This window comes from Mesoplodon bidens (genome assembly GCF_964165515.1).
Source record: "Mesoplodon bidens genome assembly, chromosome: 12".
NCBI lineage: Eukaryota > Metazoa > Chordata > Mammalia > Artiodactyla > Ziphiidae > Mesoplodon > Mesoplodon bidens.
This window is the reverse complement of record NC_138168.1, coordinates 76,083,217-76,105,023: the sequence shown is the minus strand read 5'-3', so window position 1 is coordinate 76,105,023 and position 21,807 is coordinate 76,083,217. Positions and strand designations below refer to the sequence as shown.

At 34.0% G+C, this 21,807-nt stretch overlaps 1 protein-coding gene across 3 annotated transcripts in view; it reads right to left on the bottom strand.

Moving 5' to 3' along the window:
* The window catches only part of STXBP5 (syntaxin binding protein 5), a 163,822-nt gene that overhangs the window by 60,821 nt on the left and 81,194 nt on the right, over positions 1 to 21,807 (bottom strand). For all 3 annotated transcript variants that reach the window (XM_081251398.1, XM_081251399.1, XM_081251400.1), the window contains exons 10-18: positions 13,494 to 13,648; positions 12,224 to 12,296; positions 10,746 to 10,893; positions 10,475 to 10,542; positions 10,170 to 10,210; positions 9,096 to 9,316; positions 8,428 to 8,606; positions 2,879 to 3,004; positions 341 to 492 (exon numbers count right to left, since the gene is read on the bottom strand). In XM_081251398.1, coding sequence (XP_081107524.1) covers positions 341 to 492; positions 2,879 to 3,004; positions 8,428 to 8,606; positions 9,096 to 9,316; positions 10,170 to 10,210; positions 10,475 to 10,542; positions 10,746 to 10,893; positions 12,224 to 12,296; positions 13,494 to 13,648 — 1,163 coding nt within the window. The remainder of the gene's footprint in view (positions 1 to 340; positions 493 to 2,878; positions 3,005 to 8,427; positions 8,607 to 9,095; positions 9,317 to 10,169; positions 10,211 to 10,474; positions 10,543 to 10,745; positions 10,894 to 12,223; positions 12,297 to 13,493; positions 13,649 to 21,807) is intronic.

Sequence of the window (21,807 nt, the reverse complement as noted above, 5' to 3'; positions counted from 1 at the left end):
ATAGTCAAAACAATAAACTTGGTCTCACAATACTAAACAATAAAAGGGACAGAGCTGTGAAATTAACTTTTGTTCTGTAATAATGGGATGAATTTTCCTGTCATTATAAATTAGCTAAAGAAGTCTGAAACAGTGCGTCTTTCCCAATGTTAAATAAAATCCTAGAATATTAAAAACAAAAGCATAAACTAATAACAACACAAAACAAAAAAGAAGGCTGATACGGTTTATACAAACAGATGAAATCAGACAAGCTATCTACCTAATGGAAGTACTTATATTCACAGAAGTAACTCAGAATTTATGGAAATCCTAAAGCTCAGGATTTTTTTCTTCTTACCTCCTGAAGGTTGTCGAGATTTACGAGGAGATCGGGGTTCTCTCCGATAAGGATCACTGGAGCCGCATAATTCAATAGTGCCCAGGTTGAGGAGTACTGCTTTCTGGAGGTAGTCAACCATTGCAATGCCACTACAATTGCCAAAAACTACCCTAGGAATAGGGAAAGAGCAAATATTTTAGCACAAATAAACAGCTACAAGAAAACATATTGCAGTCTACAGGGCTAAAAAATCATGATGGGTCTTTAAGAAAATTCCTTTTGAAACAAAACACTATTACAGCCATGCAAATGCAGGTTACATATGCCTTCTGATGGAACTGTGCAGATCTTCTGTAGATATTAATGATTACAAATTAATAAAGAAAAAATTTGGCATAGGAGTTGAAACTTAACCAGGGACATAAATCTCCACACTAGGCAATATGACATCTATTTTTCTGACTTAGGGGTATTTTGAACGCCTCAGGGGAAGACATTCCCTTCCACTAGGGAAGTAGGGGATTACACCTTTGGAAAAGTTTTGGTAATCCTTATAGTCAAGAATAAAAAGTAGAAAGCATAAATCTTGGAGGCCTCCCTTTGGACTATTCCAAATACCTTCTCAATTATGAGTCGGGAAGTACAAACCAACTATGAATAAAGCAACTATGAATAAAGGAATTTTATTCTTTTAAGATCCCTTAAGCCAGGAATCGAAAGCTAAAATATATAGAGGGGCTATATAAGTAAGTAAAACAGGCCAACTAAGGACTGTGGTGAACTGGAGAGTGGACAACCCATCTAAAGAGGGGAAGCTTCAACTCAGTTCCTGCTGACTACTGCCGACCAGAAATGGAGACATGGGCCAGATAATCAAATTTTTCAATTAAAGCTCTAAAAATGGATTTTCACATTAAATAGTCTTGGCAACGAGTTCAAATTTAAAAAATACAAAAAAAAAAAAAGGCTAAACAAAATACAACTGTGAGCCCAATGGGGACTGTGATCAACTGATTTGCAACTTCCTTTGAATCTTTCTATTGGTTCCTTTTCTTATTCCCTGTTTGTTTCTCTTATGGCTGTGGGCAGTAAAATATTAAAAAGGGGAACGTTTGTGTTCTTACATGGTGGTGCCCAAATAAAAGACATTAGAAAATACTATCTCAGACTATAGAGAGTCTTAGTTGGGTGCACAACTGCAAGAGATAGAGTAGGTGGTAGTAGCTATAAGGAGGAAGAAGAAAGATGAATGAGTCCCTAGGGCTAGAATCAAGGAAGGTGACAGCGACCTACACATAATAAATAGCTCTGGACTGAACAGTTAGCATGTGGCTTCTCTTATACCACAATGTTGATTTTTACTATTTACAATAGCCAGGACATGGAAGCAACCTAAGTGTCCATCGACAGATGAATGGATAAAGAAGATGTGGCCCATATATACAATGGAATATTACTCAGCCATAAAAAGGAATGAAATTGAGTTATTTGGAGTGAGAAGAATGGACCTAGAGACTGTCATACAGAGTGAAGTAAGTCAGAAAGAGAAAGACAAATACTGTATACTAATACATATATATGGAATATAAAAAAAAAGAATTGAAAAAGAAAATGGTCAGAAGAACCTAGGGGCAAGACGGGAATAAAGATGCATACCTACTAAAGAATTGACTTGAGGATATGGGGAGGGGGAAGGGTAAGCTGGGGCAAAGTGAGAGAGTGGCATGGACATATATACACTACCAAATGTAAAACAGATAGCTAGTGGGAAGCAGCCACATAGCACAGGGAGATCAGCTCAGTGCTTTGTGACCACCTAGAGGGGTGGGATAGGGAGGGTGGGAGGGAGACACGAGAGGGAGGAGAAATGGGGATATATGTATATGTTTAGCTGATTCACTTTGTTATACAACAGAAATTATACACTATTGTAAAGCATTTATACTCCAACAAAGATGTTAAAAAAAAAGACCCAACACAGCCAAAAATAAATAAATAAATAAATTTATTTATTTATTAAAAAATAAACCAATCTATCCTATTATAATAAAAAGTATGTACTACTAACACTATATACTTGAAGGCATGAATTGATAAATAAAAATACACCTGCAGTATAGATGAATACTTTACTTAACTATTACTATACCTTTACAATTTACACAAGTTAACTATGGAAGGAGAAAGAACAAATTATACAGCTATGGTTCAACATTTATAGAATCAATTTAGAACATAGTTTTCTGGGTTGATATTGTTAGACCTTCATTATACCAAACATTAACAAGGAAATTATTTCTCAGAGTACTTCCAGGAGAGGATAGATTCACCGGTCCATAAGATATTTAACTTTAAATCAGGAAGCAGTATAAGCATATCCAGAGTAAATTATTCAAAACAGAACTATGTTGCAAATAAACACTGAGTTTGGTCTGAAATTAAAGTGATACAACATCTTTTTAAGTGATATAGTAAAGATCATCCATTCTGTTTTTAAAAATATAAAAATGCATGGAATACGATAAAGAGACCAAGAAACACAGAAATTATACTTACAATCCATAGGAAGAATTAACTGCCAGACTGGTTATTTGTTGCGGTGGTTCTCCACTCACCCATACCAACTGAATAACTAATTCTGTCTGATAACCTGGAGACTGTTTAAGTGGAGAATTTTTAACTCTGTAAGAAAGGAAAACATGTTACCTGTTAACCTATCTTCAATTATCTTATTAGCCTATGTAATTATAAAGTCATGCATAAATAACTATATAAAAAATAACTTTATATATAAAATTGTAAAATATAAAAAATGTAAAAATCAGAATCCTGTCCTCTAGAATCATTTAGTCTAATTGGAGATGAAACACCTAGATAAATCACAAAAATAAGAAATTATATATAAGTTCCACATATAAACTGGGGAGGCAGGGGAGAAGGGAAGGTGGAGAAGGGGAGAAGTGGGTAGAGAGGGATGAAAGAAGAACAGGGAAGGATGGGGAGAAGAATGAAGAGAAGAAGCCACTTAGGTATTAAGAGGAAAAAAATCAAGTTAGAGAAAAAAATCCAAGTTAGAAAAGTAGGCTTAAAACTTGAAAAAGGTATGGTATAACTAAATGAAAACTGGCCCAAAACATAAGGAGTTAAGGAAAAAGTATAAAAAATGTGAGCAATTTATTTTTGCTTGTATAACCACTTTTACTATTAAAAAAATTTTTTTTGACTTTGAGTTGGTAGTAGTTTTTTTTTTTTTTTTTTGCGGTACACGGGCCTCTCACTGCTGTGGCCTCTCCCGTTGCGGAGCACAGGCTCTGGACATGCAGGCTCCACGGCATGTGGGATCTTCCCGGACTGGGGCACAAACCCGTGTCCCCTGCATCGGCAGGCGGACTCTCAACCACTGCGCCACCAGGGAATCCCGAGTTGGTAGTAGTTTTGATTGCAGAATCTTCCCCTAATAACTGCTGCATAGTGTTTAAAATATTGCTTTTGCAAAAAATATGCCAACAAGATAAAGAAGTAGGAAAACCCATAGTCAAAAATTAACAAGTGTCTAAGTTTGGTCACAGTGGAAGGTGTGTGTAGTAACAGTAAAAAAAAAATCACTATAGTGAAACAGGCCAGGGCCAGACTTTACAGGGTCTTTAAGGTCCAGCTGCAAAGGTTTGATGTTGGTAGAAAGAACTCAGGGCTTTCAAAAAAGCTAGAGTTTGAGTCGTGGTTCTGCCCCTTACTAGTCGTCTTCCTGTCTAGAAGTGGGAATAATATTACCTAATCACAGTATGACAGCACTGTGAATGCCTATGAAAGAGTTTTGTCAATGGTCAGGTTATATAAAAGTAATATATTTTCATTATTAAAGAATTAAAAGTGGGCTTCCCTGGTGGCGCAGTGGTTGAGAGTCCGCCTGCCGATGCAGGGGACACGGGTTCGTGCCCTGGTCCGGGAAGATCCCACATGCTGCGGAGCGGCTGGGCCTGTGAGCCATGGCCGCTGAGCCTGCGCGTCCGGAGCCTGTGCTCCGCAACGGGAGAGGCCACAACAGTGAGAGGCCCGCGTACCGCAAAAAAAAAAAAAAAAAAAGAATTAAAAGCCAGTGAAGATTTATAAGAAATATTTTGGAAAGATTAACTGTAGAGGCATGCAAGACGAAGTACAATGAGACCCATGCGGAAGTTCCTGTGATCCTTGTGATGCGAAATAATAAGGTAGATTTCCAACACATGAAGAAAGTTCTCAAAAGGGCTCGTAAATTCCATTAAGGTAGACACCTTGAAGTTACTTTTAATACTCCGGCAGAGGCAGTACTCAATATTTACTGAATGAATGAATGAGCTGGAGGCTGATTAGAGATAGAGGAGGGGAGAAAAAGAAGACAGTGATTCTAAGTTCCAAATAAAAAAAAAAAGAAAGAAAAAAGATGTCAAGATGAAGAGCTAGTTTTAGAGGAAGATGTGGTTAACTTTGAGGTGACGGTAGGATCTTCAAATGAACTATTCAGCAAACAGTTATACTCACTTGTACTGAGTGAGTTCATACAAAACTTATACTGGTTAAATTTGTTATAAGCATGTTAGAGGGAGTGAAGGGGGGGTTTATAAATGTGAGACTTTCTAAGGAATAAAGTTACTTAGATATGATACCTGGTCATACTTGCAAACTTCAAGTGATTTTGGAAGATAAATTTTTTTTAAAATGTGAGCCATTTATTTGTGACTACTTTTACTATTAAAAAAAATCTACTTTTACTTTAAAGTGAGACATTTTTGATTGCATAGACTCTCTCCAGTAATTGTTCTTGCAAAACATATATAAAGCCTGGTTACTCCAACAATTCTTGGGGCTTGTGCTCTGGAGTGAGTGTATAAAGGAAGGACGGCAGCAAGTCTATTCGATGTTCAATCTCCTGACACTAAACTCAGAGAACCCTTTGGATCATTTACTTGGTGCTTTTAGTACAGAACACCATGACACCAGACTTTTTGCTGTCCTACTTGCTAGACTCACTCTAGGTAAGACAAGGGTCAGGATGTTGTCCAAATTTCAGAGTAAACGTGAATCACCGAGGGTACCCCTAAAACAAACTGAGTTGCGGTCACATCTGCCTGTGCAAAGTCTTCAAGTTAATACACTCAGAACAGTACACTGGCTGATGCAGAAGTTCTGATTTCCCTCAGGGAAACACCCACTGCTTGGCTACAGCCATCCCTCTTGAAAGACAAAAATAAAGACTGAGTAGCATTTCACCTCCACCAGAGACAGCCTCTGTTGACATAAGCACAGCCTATAGAGTCTGAGTGTGCTATTTTCTCCCTGTATGAATTAGATAAGGTTCAAGGAAGTGTCTACCCTCCCTCTGGCATATTTAATGTGCACATTAGATTAGATTCTCAAGAGCAGGAACAGGCATTCAGAGATAATTTTAGAAGTGCATGTACAGGCACATTTAAGATGTAAGTGATGAAGACACACAGAAGTCATGGAATTCTTATTTTACTTAGTATGAAGGAACAAAAAATTTCTTAAGCAAAAATAAGTCAAACTTGCTGAAAAATCCCCACTTGGTAAAAAAATTAGAAACCGAATCAAGAAATGAAGAAATATGTTAGATTTAAAAAATACAAAATGGGGGCTGGGTGGGCGTTAGGTTTAATGTCTATAATGGTTATATGCAAGTTACCATTTTAATGTTTTTAATATATACAAATTAATTTGTTTACTTTTTAAAGATAAAGGGTTGAACTTTCATAAAAAGTTCTGTAATTTGTACAAATGTATTTTAAATGTCAAAATAACGTCTGGAGGCTTTGCAGTTTCAAAATAATTTGTAGGTTTGGACTAATATCCTGCAAAAGCACAACTAAAATACTTAAATAAAACCAACATTTTATTGGTAAAAGAAGTAAATTGAATAGCTGTTTTTAAAATGTTTCTTCAGAAAAACAATTACGTACAGGGAAGGATGGAGTGGGAGGCTGAGGTTAGCAGATGTAAGCTCTTCTATATAGAATGGATAAACAACAGGGTCCTACTGTATAGTACAGGGAACTATATTCAATATCCTATGATAAACCATAATGGAAAAACATATTTAAAAAAGAATATATATATGTATGTATAACTGAATCATTTTGCCATACAGCAGAAATTAACACAACATTGTAAATCAACTAGACTTCAATAGGAAAAAAAAAACAAAACTCCCCAACCCAATTATGTACAAAAACATTTTGTATAAAAACAAACAAAAAACATCTAAGTATTAGTTATTTTCACATCCATTTAGCTATATTTCTGACTTTTAAAAATTGGCTTTTGAGATTGTGGACTAAAACAATGTGAAGTTAATAAATAACTGCATTAACCTGAAAACTATTAAAATGGTTAAAAAAAAGAAATATAACTCAAATTGCCTATGATTTTAAAAAGTCACTAGTGAATGTGTGGATTTTAGACAAAAATCTCAAACTTGTTACCAGAAATACGTTACCAAAATAAACCTCAAAGACAAATTGTACTTTATATGCTTATAAAAATTAAATTAACAAAAAGCAGGAGAAATACACATTAAAATCAGAAGAAATGGCATTAACGAAAATTTTACAAATTTAAGTTTAAAGTAAAGTAGTACAGAGTAAGTAACAAAAGGGAAAGATGTAGAATTCTTTTATTACCAAGTCTCATTCTATCTAAACATATGCCGGATTGTAGCAGAAAGGAGGTGTGTGTATATATACCTGAGAGAGAAAGGAAGGGGAAGGGGGAGGGGGGAGAGAGGGAGGAGAAACTTGAGACCTTTCTGAGAATGTACTGATAGGTGCTTAACCTCAATGCTTATATTCGTTAGGTCAGATCAGTCTCTCATCCTTGGCGTTACTGACATTCTGAACCGGGTCATTCTTTGTCGGGGGCACTGTCTTGCGTACCGTAGGATGTTTTGCATCATCCCTGGCCTCTACACACTAGATGCCAGTAGCACCCCTTCTTCTCATTGTGACAAATATCTGCAGACATTGCCAAGCATACTCTGAGGAGCAAAGTCATCCCCGTTTGAGAACCACTGGCACAGAACACACAACCTCAAATTCATGTAAACATATAAAGCAGATTTAAAAAAACCAAACTCTACTTTTCTATAGATTTATATTGCAAGTGATTGTCACATAAACCAATCTGTCTTATCTCTGGGGTGAATGCAGTTTTGATTACATGGATATTCTCCACAGGAACTGCTGAACCATTCACCAATAAAAGATTCTAGCAGATCTAAAGCCAAAACAGTATAAAGCCCGGTTCTGTTAACAAATGCAAACTGTCTTTCTTGCCACCGGCCTCAGCTTGAACCTACTACAGCCTGGTTTCTGTCCCCCTCTTGTACTGAATCTGACGTTTTCCACGACCAGTTTTCAGTCACTGCCCTAACCGACTTCTCTGTAAATCTAATACTTTTAATAAGTCTTCATGAACTCCTTCAATGATTTTAACTCTTTCCTCTTTTCTTTCTGTGCCATATTTAAGGCAAGTATGCTTAACAAAATTTAACCACTCAATAATATAAAATTGGACAGAAAAAAAGGAAAAATAGACTTTGTCCAATTTATTCCTGTAAAAAAGCAAAATGTATTCAAATCTGGATTTCCACAATAAAGGCATTTAAATAATGATACTGAGATGCTAGAGAAGATTCAGAAAAAGACAAGAAAATGATTACCCAACAACTGAATCTCTAAAGACTGAAAAAACAGAATTTTCAGAGTGGAAGAAAGCAGCCTAAATATACATTTGATCCACATATAAATCCAGACTATAAAACAATGAAGGATTTAGAAGACGAAGCTTTATATAGAGGAAAGATCCATGCTCATCTACCAGTATGTTTAGAGATCAAATCTTCGTACTTTAAGGATAAAATCATGGAATGCAATCATATTTCTCTTGGTGTCACAGAAAAAAAGAGTTGAATTAACCGCGGCGAAATACAAAAAGAGATGTGGTTATGTCAATTTACTCCATCACAGGAAGATTTTACTTCACTTTACGAATGCTTACAATTTATCTAAATTAAAAGATAACTTCCAAAACACCCGTATTTTTAGATAACTTACTTCAAACAAGGGACATTATCACGAAGCCCATCAGATGAACTGCTACTGGTAGAAGGATGAGACTGAGGAGGAACGGGCTGAGGATTGGCACTCCCAACTGGCGTTGGCAAAGGTGGTGCCTGTTCACCCTCTGGAGATTCCACATCACTTATCTCATATAACAGTCGAACTTCAAGCATCTGTTGTAAAAGTAAAAAGTTTAGCCTCTCCTAATAATTACTGTTCATTTTATAACAGTTTATACATACACACACGTACACTACAGTGGAAAGAACACTTTTAAAGGAAAAACTTAGTGAGCTTTCTAAAGGTAAGGATTTAGCAAAGGAAAAAAGGTTCCTGACTCAGCTTTTTAAAAATGATCGTGTGAATGTGTGCAAGTACATGCACACATGCATTATGATTTTAGAATTTATGGCACTCATGTTAATACTAAATTAGAGTATGCTCATACTTATATTAGCTTTCCTTAAATGAAACAGAATATATTTAAAGATTTAAATGTTCAGTAAGAAGATATACAAAGAAATATGACTTTTTGTCACAGAAGACAGATGGCAATGTAAATACTGAGGTGTTTTAAAACTGACTGCAAAGAACCTCCTAAATAATTCTAAAACGTTAAGATGTCAGACATCTGACATTGAAACTAATTAAGAGACTACTACCGGAATGACTTCTGTAATCACTTCTTGTTTGCTGAATCTATAAATAATGACATGAGCTGAAACTCCAGCTATGCACAACATTCGACTTTCTGGACACCAGGAGATGATCTGAATGGCATACGGATCTTCATCTACAATGTCTGTGTTTGGCTTGTCATCTTTATTTCTTGACTTTTCAAATACTTTAGACGTCTTTAATTTATATAATACTTGTAGATTTACTAAAAAAAAGATAAAATATGATTTCTTAATATAAAAAGAACAAATATCAGGTAATATTTAATCAGTCATACCATGTAAGGAAATAAACTATATTTTTTGAACCACAGTTTTATTCCTAGATCTACATTTCTCTACTATTCTTTTACATAATGCATTCACTGTACTCACTGACCAAAAAAGGTGTACTCATTGTATTCATTAAAAAGAAAAAAAATCACCATTATGATGAATTTAAATTATCTGAAAAAAAGGGTAACAAAAAGATTTTGTAAAAAAAATTGCATAAATATAATAAAAATAATAAGGCACATATTTTGCTTTGCAGATTTATTTTCTACATATTTTCTCTCTGAAAGGTACCAATATTATCTAACACTTCTATATGGTGAAACATAATATACCCTCAGTTAACTGGATTCTAATTGCAAACATTATTCATTCAAAGCATTCTTTCCTTTATTGCTAATGTAGCGAACATATATATTTTGCAAAGACAACACAAATTTTTGTGACATAAGTTTAGAATCAGGCACTAAAATTATTCAGCAGATTTCTGTTGATTTGAAACATATTCCCACTTTCCCTATCTCTGAGTTAGGAAGAGAAGGTTTGAAGAAATACTGAAGAAAGGACTTGGGTATTTCTGCTGAAAATTATTCTTGACTTACTAATTAACATCCTTAAAATGTCTTACTCTATTATAAATTCTAAACTCATATATTTGATAAATCAGGTATTAAATTTATAGTCTCTAAATTTCAAATTAAATGTTGGTTAGGCAATCATTACAAAACAGGCTATATAAAAGCAATGATTGTAGGGCATGTAACAAACACGATTCAGAATACTTACTCGCAGAAGCATCCCAGAACTTAACTGATCCGTCAGCGTGCCTGTGAAAAGCAAATGAGTTAAGTATGTGTTGAAGAAAAAAAAAATTAAATTATTTCTCTCTTTGAAGTTAAATATATTGTTACTTAAAAAGACAGTCACCAAAATGAGAAAAAAGGTAAAATTTAGGGTAAACTGGCAGGTTCTATACAATAACTTATTTCTTATTATGTTACTGCAAGCACTACCTGCCCAATTAATTTTCATGTAGTCTTAATCATATTTAGTTATTATTGATTCATTAGGTGAAATGGACTTTTACTTACCCTGTAATAATTATTTCTGAGTAGCTTTGAGCACCCAAGCCCCAATTGCCTCCATTAATGGGCCATTCCTATAAGAAAAGATTATTGTATAAAGCAATTTCCAAGGATACTATATATCTTCATAACACATCTATGACAAGAGTAAACAACATATTTCATATTCAAAAAGGATTTTAATTTCTCTAGAAAAGGTATCATTATCAACCACTCCAAGGTGATAAATATAAAATGCTGAAGTGTAACAGTAATTACTAAAACTCATGTTCAGTACCTTTTTGCTGTAACCTTGACGTTTCTGTCTAGCTCCAACAGAATAAAGTGCAGGAATAAGGTCCACAGGACAATCAGCAAAATATTCGCAACATGTAACAGGGGATTCATGTATACTCAAAGGGTAGGGATTTTCAAATATAGGATATCTTTAACAACAGGAAAAGAAAAATATTAATTTAATGAATTATTACCTATGATTAATACAGCAATGAAAACTTAAAAAATATTTAAACTTATTTAATAATAAGTTATCCTTTGTTCCACATGGTCTTGTTATTTTCAAGAAGAAAAAAAAATTCATTATTACAGGTAGCATACACTGAGTTGATGTGAATTTAGGAATGCCTTAAAGTAAGGTAAATAATACTGTTCACTTACACTTCAGGGTTTCCCTATCTCAGTACTATTCCCATTTTGGATCAGCTAATTTATTATGGGGACTGTCCCGAGCATTGTGGATGTTTAGCAGAATCCCTGTCCTCTACCACTAGATGCCAGTAGCACTCCTCCCCACAACAGAAGATGTCTACACAGACATTGCCAAATATCTCTTGGGGGGCAAAATTGCCCCCAGTTGAGAAACACTGAAATATTGAATGGGTAAACTCATTTAAAACCATATTTAATGATTATCTCTCAGGAAATACAAATAAGTAATACAATGTTCTTCCATTCAAAAAATTTATAAGTAAACATACTATCATGTACGAACAAGCAGAATATGGGAAATACCACAAAAAGTTGCAAAGGAGCTATGGTGAGAATTTATAGATCAGATATCATATATCTGGTTAAGAGAGAATAAGAAAAGCTTGAAGAGGCTGCCTTTGAAAGTTATGTGGATTTTTGATGGCAGTGAAGCAAGTGGAATGTTTCAGCTGTTGGGAGCTACATAAGAAAAGACATGGAAGTGTGGTGTTTGTTTAATACACCATTCAGTTTTTCTAGCGAACAGGCACCAGGTTGGAAATGTACCCTTAATTCCTTCAGTGTAGAGTAGCAGGCTGATAAACTGTTTTTACACAAAAAACCAATAGAGAATTATAGTGGTTTAAAGAAAAGAGTAACAAGATTGGGGTTGCATGTAAAATTACCTGACAATGTTCATGACACACGGCAACAGGAGTGAATATGGGTGGAGAGACTACAAGAGTTTATCTGGAGGAAAGCTGTGATGGCGATGAATTTTGGACATATCTGATTTTGTGTGCCCCCAGAGTATCCAAGTATTGAGTTGAATCATATGAAATTTCACAAATTCAACAAATTTTGACTTAAACAAGAAATTTCTATGAGTAACATAACAGAGACATTTGGCAGGTAATGAGAAATGTTTATCTGTAGTTCTAAACAGAGGTCTAGGTTATGGATATAAATGTAGCATTTTCAAAGAAATGAAACAGCCAATCCTATGCTAAAAAGACTCTTTTTTTCACCACACACTAAAGTAATTGCTCACCAAATTTTATTTCTTACCCATTTTGTGCAAGGTCTATAAGTACTAAATCCTTTTCTAGTAGAACAACCACAGCATATGGTTCTTGAAAATCTGGAATAGGAAAACAATGCATGAACAATAGTTTTAAATATGCGAGAGGACAGCAAATGAGATAACAAACATTTCTTGCTTAGTTTTTATTTTATTTTGTTCCATTCTCTCAAGTATTTAACATTCTGATATTATACTTCATACAATGCAAGGCCAGTATGCTTTAAATGAGATAAATCTATACAACACCCCATAAAAAATTATTTATTCTGTAAAGATGAATTAGACAAGAAGCTCACAGTACCTTCCATGGTATTGCAAAGTCCAAGGCAGGACATGAACAACAAACCCCAAATTTAAATCTTAATACCCATAAGAACAACTCATATTGGATCTCATAGGAACCCACTAGAGTACTACTATAATATTATAATTTCTTTTTTTGGGTATTTTCTATGTGCATGTTAACTATAAAATGCATTACATATTTATACCTCAATTAGCTTCAAATAAAGTAAAAAAAGATCCAGCTAAATTCCTCTTGAAATAATAACATGCCAGTTGTAATGGTTAATTTCATGTGTTAACTTGTCTTTACTATGGTGCCCAGCTGTCTGGTCAAACACCAGTCTAGATGTTGCTGTGAAGGTATTTTTTAGATGTGACTAACATTTAAATTAGTAGATTCTGAGTAAAGCAGATTATCCTAGATAATGTGGGTGGGTCTCATCCAATCAGTTGAAGGCCTGAAGAGCAAAGACAGGAGGTATTCTGAAAAATGCAATTTACCTCAAGATGGCAACTTAGAAACGTGCTTGAGTTTCCAGCCTTCAGAATTCAGACTCAAGACTGCAAATCAAACTCTTTCCTGAATTTTCAGTCTGCAGTAAGTTTTCACAATTCCTTTAAAATAAATTCATATTCTTGCTCTCTTTTTCTCTCTAAAATCTCCTATTGGTTCTGATTTTTGGAGAACTGTAACTAATACACTAGTAATTTAGAGGATTTTTAAATGTTTCTTAATGTGGACAGTTTTGTTTATTCTTCAAAGGCACTTACTACTAATATGTAATATTAAACAGATACAGTTTAAAAACAAAATTTACTTCTCAAATAAAATTTACAAAGTTATGAAGGCAGCATCTCTCCCATGGAAGAACTGGCACAATAGGATAAGGAAACTACTTAGATAACATATAGGTCTTTGTTCTGAATAACATATCTATAGAGAATGAACTTTAAAGACACAAAGCTTACCATTTGGGTATGGTGTTTCACACAGCGTCAGGAAATCAACAATTGAATAGTCCATTTCTAGCACTGCAGTACTTTTTCCATGCATAACTGTTAAGCAAGGTCTTCTTCCTACAGTATCGTATGACAAACCTCCTGATAAAATAATAAAAGGTTCCCTAGAAATAAGATACGTAGATAGGATTACAAATAGCATAGTGGAGTCTATTTTCTTGCTGTATCATAAATTTTTTTTAGTGAAATAATAAAATCTTAAATTTTAACATTTTTATGCATCATTTAATTGAATACTCACATGTAGCTTTTTAAATTGCATTAGGTAAGACCCAGGTGAGTTCCTGAAAATTAACCTACAGTAAGAATGAACACTGACCACATTTGACTCTCATACCTCCCGTTTGGTCCCTAATTTTTTTCCCAATTTTTTTCACAGTTTTCAAAATATTCTCTCTGGGTTTCTCCTGATAAGTCTCTTAAAGGTACTGTCATCATTTCCAATCCTAATAACCAGACCTTCTCAACAGAAATTCTAAGAGAGAATGCTAATACCCTAAGGCATCCATTGTATGTAATGAATTAACTTCTCATTGATGCATCAACAATGTACTAGCTACAAATCACCCTTGAGAAAACTGGTCACTCAAACCATTTTCTGTAGGGCTTAATTCTCTCCTTGGCTGGTATGCTCTCAAACTACAACTTCCATACACATCTATCAGCTGCCTTTTTGCCACTTCTAATTAGCCCTATAACTCTTGTCTCCCTATTAGTCATTATTAAATTTAATGATTTATCTAGATCTACTTTCAAATATATTTAAATATGCAAAAAAGAAAAAAACCTAAATAGCCTTTCCTATGTTTTGGTCTTTATTTCTTTATCTTTGACCTGCCTGTTCATGTTTTTTGTCCTTGTTTTATCGGATTAGTAACTCTTTTCTAATTGGTTTGTAAGAGTTCTTTGCATTCTAAGGAAATTAGTTCTTGATCTGCCACATGTACCTTCCCATTTATTGGTGGGGAAGTTGTTTATGGTGCATTATATAGATGATTTAAAATGTTCCATGTATGATTTTCTTAAATCTCTTCATTTACAAGTTTTTAGGTAGTTTCATAATGCTCACTCTAAGTCCAGTGTAGCTATCTCCCTCCTCTCACACTTAGTACAAGCAGTATATAATAATATGTAATGGTTAAAAGTGCTAGTTCTGGAACTAAACTGTCTGTTTAAGTCTCAGCTCTGGCTTTACTTTCTGTATGACCTTGGATAAGGTGCTTAATCTCTCTATGCCTAGCTTCTGCATCTATAACATGGAGATAGAGTGATAAATATCTATTTTCAGACAATTATTGAATTAATTAATATCTGCAAAACACTGGGGCCAGTGCCTGGCACACAGACCACCCTTAGTAAGAATTATCTAGCATTATCGTCATTATCATCAAATAATCATTATCACCCATTGAGCTAATTTATTTTGCTTACTGTTTTCCTCATGAAAATGTAACCTCCATGAGGGCAAGGGTTTTTGTCCACTTTGTTCACTGCTGTATCCAAAACAGTGCCTCGTTGGTAAATGAATGAATTAACAGAAATGTATGTTATGTTAACCGCTGTCTAGCTTACTAACGTTTAGATTTTTCAGCGCTAAACTGTTTTGGGTAATCTTAGTTCTTCAGCTAAGTGACAGTAACCAGAGCTTAAAACTTTGTCCTGAATAGAACTATATACCCATACATTCATTGCTCTAATATCTTGGCTTACTGTGATTATTGACTGTGGTCAGGAAAGTATATTTAATTTTCTTCTACTTTTCATCACATATAGTGAATAAATAGAATATATCTCTTCTCGTCTGTATTTTGAAATATAACATACAACTGAATATAAAATACTAAGAAGAAGGGTGAAGAGTCTAACAACATATACTCTTATAGAGTGAGGGGACTGGGCCAGGTATTTTATATGTAGTATTTCAAGAATAGTCTGACAAGTTTGTTTTTACATATAGCCAACTTAAAAAAAAAGTATTATTAATGTAAGAACCATGAACAGGAAGATGCTGAGTTACACTACAGAATAAAATTTCCATGGAGATACCAAGTAGGTATTGCCGGGTAGGTGATCAGCTTATTGGACAAACTGTTAACATATTAAATAACAGCATGGTATTTAGGTAGGTTTGTCCTCAAAAGGCAACTATGTGCTTGTTCAGTGGCCTTGTAAATGGCCTGTATTTCTTTCCTAAATTTAGGAGAAAAAAAATACAGTGAAAAAAACATGGATAAAAATAAATGGTTAAATACCAAGGTAATATTCTTTTTCATAATAATAAAGGTTTCCATAATACAGCAATAAATGCATATATATATATATTTTTTCTTATTTTATGTGCTGTTTTTAAAAAATCTTATTTTATGTGCAGCTTGCCAGGCAGGAATCACCTGACTTACGAATCCCACAGGCTATGTATTTTTTTCATTGTAATGCCCCAAATCTTGAGGCGTAAATATTAATGAAATAGTTTACAAGAAAAAAAACCAGTCTTAAATACAATGATAAAATAAAATTAAATATTTTAATCCTAGATGGTGAAAACTGTAAAAATTCAAAGGTTTTGTTGGCATTTGGAATTATATTAAAAGTTCTAGGGATCTAGATTATTTCTAGGTAATATGTGAATTAAGTTTTATTCCCTTACTTTAAGAGGAATTTAAGAAGAATTTCTTTAATGATGTTGTTGGGTGTTATACAAGACTCTAACTTTTGAAGCCATCTAGGTTAGGAAGGTGTTGGTTTGAACTTTTTATAATTTTGATTGTAATTTTTCAGAGACTAGACACTTTAGGAAAGCATATATGCTTCCTGATTCTGATCACCCTCCCTGGGCTGGCCTTGATAACAGCTTTGGATGAAGCTGTGTTTCCAGGTGAAACGTTCTTTATCTTTTCTACCCAAAAAGCCATTTGTATAACGAACTTGCTCAACTCAGTTCCATAATACTACCCATTTATTCACTCAAATAGTTTTTGAGCACCTGTACGCCTGAGAATAAAATGGTGCTCTCATGCCTAGTCTAGACAGACAGTAAACACATTGTGACAAGTATTGTGAAGAACATAAAACAAGGTTGAGTGATGTGCTGAATATAAGGGAGGGGCTGGAGGGGTTACTGTAAAATAGAGCAGTCAGGAAAGGCCCCTAAAGTAATGACAGATGAACTGGAACCAGAATGAAGAGGAGCCAGCCATTCAAAGATCTTGGGGTTGGGGGAGAAGGATATACATTCCAGGCTGCAGGAATAACCACTGCAAAGCCCTCAAGTCGAGAATGAGCTTGGAATATCTGAGGAACTAAAAGGTCAGCACGGTTGCAATACAGTGAGTAAAGCAATACGTGGTAATGGATAACATGACCCCCAAATCTTGCAAACATATCCTGTTACACCGTTAGGATCTCAAGAACCTGTCTCCTCTATTTCATCTTCACAATTTCTTTAGTTCTCACCTTAATAACCTGCAGCTTATATAATTACAATCGCATTTAGTTGTTCATTGCCTGAGATGCACTTCCCCCTCATTTTTTTGGCTCCTCCTTTAAAACTCAGTCCAAACATTCATTATCTTCTACAAAAACCCTTTCCTGACTCATCCTCCCCCCCCTGAGTTGGGTACCCTTCCTGTGTTCCTAAGCACCCTCTTCTCAACATTTCCACACTGAATTGTCAGTGTTTATCTACTTTCCATTTGTATTGTGAGCTCCTTCAGGACACAGTATGGTATTTTACCTCTGCACTCAGACCAGTTAGCAGACTGGGACCATTCATGCATCACACTTTGAGTAGTGGAGCACGGGAAGTGGAGCTTCCTAGAGATCGGTACTACTTGACCTAGCCTTAACTTACTGTCATTAAGGATCTCACTACAAGGCCCCACACCCCTCACACTCTATGGACTTCAATCAGAAAGCACAGAACTCTTTGGCTGGGCCTGGCTGGGTAGACAGACTGATCCCAAGAACAAGTTTACTGCTTAGTTATGAGAAGTTTTCATCACAGTACTATTTGAGTGAACAGAGAAACACCTGGGTACCATAAGAATAAATCACTACGATAATGAAGTGAGTATTTTACTAGGAGGATGATGATGATACTCCAGTATCTTTCTAGTTCGGATCTGCACCTTTGCCAACTTTAAGAGGACCCTCTGGAACTAGGGGAGCCACCTCCAGACCATGTTTCACTAGTGACTAACCCTAAGACCCTTTTGCTAATTCCGATAAAAAGGTATGAGTTTGGGGTAAAAACAAAGAAACATATTTAAACAAGTTCCTGTTCATTTACTGACCAATTTAACAATGATAATACAGCTTTGGTAAAGTGGATTTGTATATTACAGTATTTGCATAAAATATAAGATTTTAATATAATTTTATGTTAAATGCTTTATTATTTTTGTTATGTTAAATTGTTAAGAGTAATTGGACTTAATACATATCCTTTAAGGTATCAAAAATATGGAATCCCAAAATATTTCCTTGTGGATAACTCGTCTAAATACCCATATAACACACAACAGTGATGCTCAGAGTGTGGTCTGTGACTGCTAGGGGTTCCCAGGACCTTTTCCAAAAAATCACTAAGGGTAAAACAAAACCATTTTCATTGTGATATTAAGACATCACTCACCTTTTCACTATGTTGATATTTGCACTGATGGCACAAAAGTAACAGTAGGTGAATAAAACTCCTGGCATCTCAGCATGAATCAAAGCAGTGGCACCAAACAGCACTAGTTATTTGTCTTTTTTTATTGCCACACATTAAAGAGGTGTTTTTTTCTCACTTTAAAATGTCCTTGATGAAGCAGTAAAATGACTAATTAAAAATTTTTCATCTTGACCCTTGGGCTTAAGTTTATTAAAAGGGGTTCTATTAGTAGCATGTAAAGAAATGCCTTTTTAATACTGTGCTGAGAAAATGGAAAGTATACATAAAGCATTGCTTCTGTATACTGAATTGGACAGTTATTTCTAGAAAAGCACTTGTACTACTGTTTGAGTTATGAACTGAATTGCTATTATTTTTGCTTAAAGGATGACTGACAAACTATCATTAGTTAGGTTTGGGTAACTGATAGTCGTTTTCTCAAAAATGAATCAAATGAGTCTGTTATTTTAAGAAAAACAATTGAGATTATTTGGTTACAATGATAAAATCTAGGCTTTCAGGTAAAAATATCAAGAGTCTGGAAAACTTTTATCTGTCATGCTGAGCTTCACAGCTTCCCAATACTTAAAAGACTTTCCTGATGAGATCAGTGGTAATATTAACGATTAAAAAATATATTACATAATAAACTGTGTCAACACTAGAAGATATGAATGATTCACTGAATCAGTATTTTCCAAAATAAAACAATTCCACTCATTCTTTTTGGAATTTTAAAGTTATTTTAAAATATATTTTTATGTTAACATGCAAAGGGTTTTTATTATTTTCAAGTGAAGTAATACATATTTTTAAAATTCTAACCTTTATTTCTAATATGGTAAATATCAATAGATAAAACCCACATAAATAAAAGTTCTTTGGGATTTTCCATAATTAAAAGTGTAAAGCGTCCTTAGATTAGTTTGTGGACTGTTTGTATACACCTAAAAATTAAGCCCACACAAAAGAAAATATGCTATGACAGGTTTTCATTTTAATAAAGGTTATAACAATTAATTGGTTATTGTAATTATTAAGAGATTATATAATTATATAAACGGGTATTATAATTAATAAAGGTATTATAATTAATAAAGGTATTAAGTGGGCTTGAGTTTGTTAAAGAGGATTCTATTTGTACAACGCAAAGAAATAAAGTAGCATTCTTTTCCAAGTTATCAACTTTTGACCATTAGTATAGTGATATTTATCAAAGTCCTATGATTTCTCTTCATACTAGACAAATTTTAATGTCTTCCTTAATTATTTAAGAATTTTAAAGAGTTATTTAGCATCAGTCCTCTAACATGTGAAATCCTTAAATGACTGGCTTACAATCCACAGATTTGGAGATAAGGGCAGAAGAAGAATTCATGAATCTAAACTTTTTAAGGCAGTCTTTGCCATATGGAATTAATTTGTGATTAAGTGGACTGTAATGATTAATTATGAAAGGGAAAAAAGATCTCAGAACACCTTCCCTACCTTGGATGCAGAAATTTGCTTAAGTGCTCCTATGAACTGAATATTTCATGAACCTTAATAACTTTAGAAGAATTACACTACTCTCTTGTAGCCCAAGCTGATGATAACAAAAGCTAGTATGATGAAGTTGCCATGTCTATGGCAACATAACTTTTCTCTACCTGTGCTTTGCAGGACAGAGCATCAAGTGTAGTGTGAAGTTAAACTAGAAAGCAAAACAAACAGTAAGCATCAACATGGTAAATTAATGAGATAAAGATACAGAGTTTAGAAGACTTCTCCTAACCATACAAATTCCACAAAACTTATGCTTTGGTATTTCAATCTGTTACAGTTTTTATATACAGATTGGTTAGGATGAATAAGATTTATAAGGATATAGCAGCAATTCATATTAGTGTATTACTCTGGTTCTTACTAGAATCAATACACATAGGAGAATTTAACTATGTAACAATTAGGCTTTCTTTTTTCTCAAAAAGAAATCTAAACTTTTTAATGTAATCTTCGCCATATGGAATTAATTTTTGATTAAATGGACCATATATGGGGTTCACAGTGTTACAAGTATGATTTCAAAGCCTGTTTATAAAAGAACATTTAAAAGTCATTTATTGCAGAAAAAGCCTTACATGGATTTGATTCTCGTCCTCCAGAAAAATATAATCTAAATTATATAAGCTGATATCAATATATATTATAAACAACTAAGTAAAAGTACTAGAATAATCAGTGAACTATCACTAAGATATTTAGTCTATGTACAGATCTCAAGTGTAAGCATTTTAGGGATGGGACAAAATGTAGATTAGGATGTATAATGATGGAAAATATACCCTTACATTAGCTTGAACAATCCATAAAGCTTTAAGGATGCACCAGAGAACCAAGTCAGAGATGGAGGAGGCATGGTTCTAAAAGAAGAAACTGGAGGAAAGCTCAGAATGAGCTTCAGTAGTAGGTAAAGTAGAATGAATCAACTACAGGCAGTAAAAGAAGGGGATATCTGAATAGCCATAACAAATAAGCAACAATTTTGAAAACAATTAGGTTTGAAATAAAGCTATACATTTTAATAAATAATAATATTCAAAACTATAGAAAAGCATATGAATAATTTCTGGTGCCCGTCAAAACATAAAAGCTTAGCTGGACAATTGCTTACAAAAAATTAAATTAGAAAGTTTCTATGAAACATTGCTGCTTTGCCTGCAGATACAAACAACTTTAACTTCAACCCCAATTATGACAGCAGACTGCCTTTCCATTAACAGCAGTCATTTAGGAGTTCAAATGATGGTTAGAGAATTTAAGATAAATCTAAAGCATAAATGCTGATTTTTAAGGTAGTGAATTAATAAAACAAAAAAAGTCACCCCACATTGATGAGATGGATGAAACTCTTACATTTTATACTCAGCTCTTTAAAGTATACTTTCAAAAAGCAATGTGGCAATTTGTCAAGATTTATAAAAATATTTTCTCTTCAAAATTTCACCACTGGAAATTTACTGTAATCGTAAAATAGTAAAAATCTTCTGTTGAATTCTCTGTAACATCAAGAGAAATACGCTCACTACTGTATTAATTATATTATAAACCTGATTATAATATTAAAAGTAAATGTTCAGAAAAAGGGAGGTATGACTGACTGAACTACACAGCCTTGAAACTAATTTAAAAAATTGATAAACTATAATACTTTAGACATACTAATTAGAAAAAAAAATACCAAACTGAATATGCTCTAAGAATATAATTAAGTGAAAATGTATATGTATTTGAAAAAAGACTTTGGGAAAATAACAAATGAAAAACAATATTTTAGAATAGTGGAATTACAACAGTATTTGCGACTAATCCAACTTTTTAAAAAGTGCATTTTTCATATGAAATACCATGAAAATAGCTTGCCAATTTTTAATGTCACTTCCGTATTGGCCATTAAACTTTGTATTAAAGTACTGTTAAAATGTAGCTTATGCTGAAAATTTTTTTGCTTCCTAGGCCACTCAAGAAAAACTATACAAATGAAGCCACGATATTATTATGATTCATCCATTTGACAAGCGTTTTACTGAGCGCTTAATATGTGCTGGTCACTGCAGCAGGGGCCAAGAA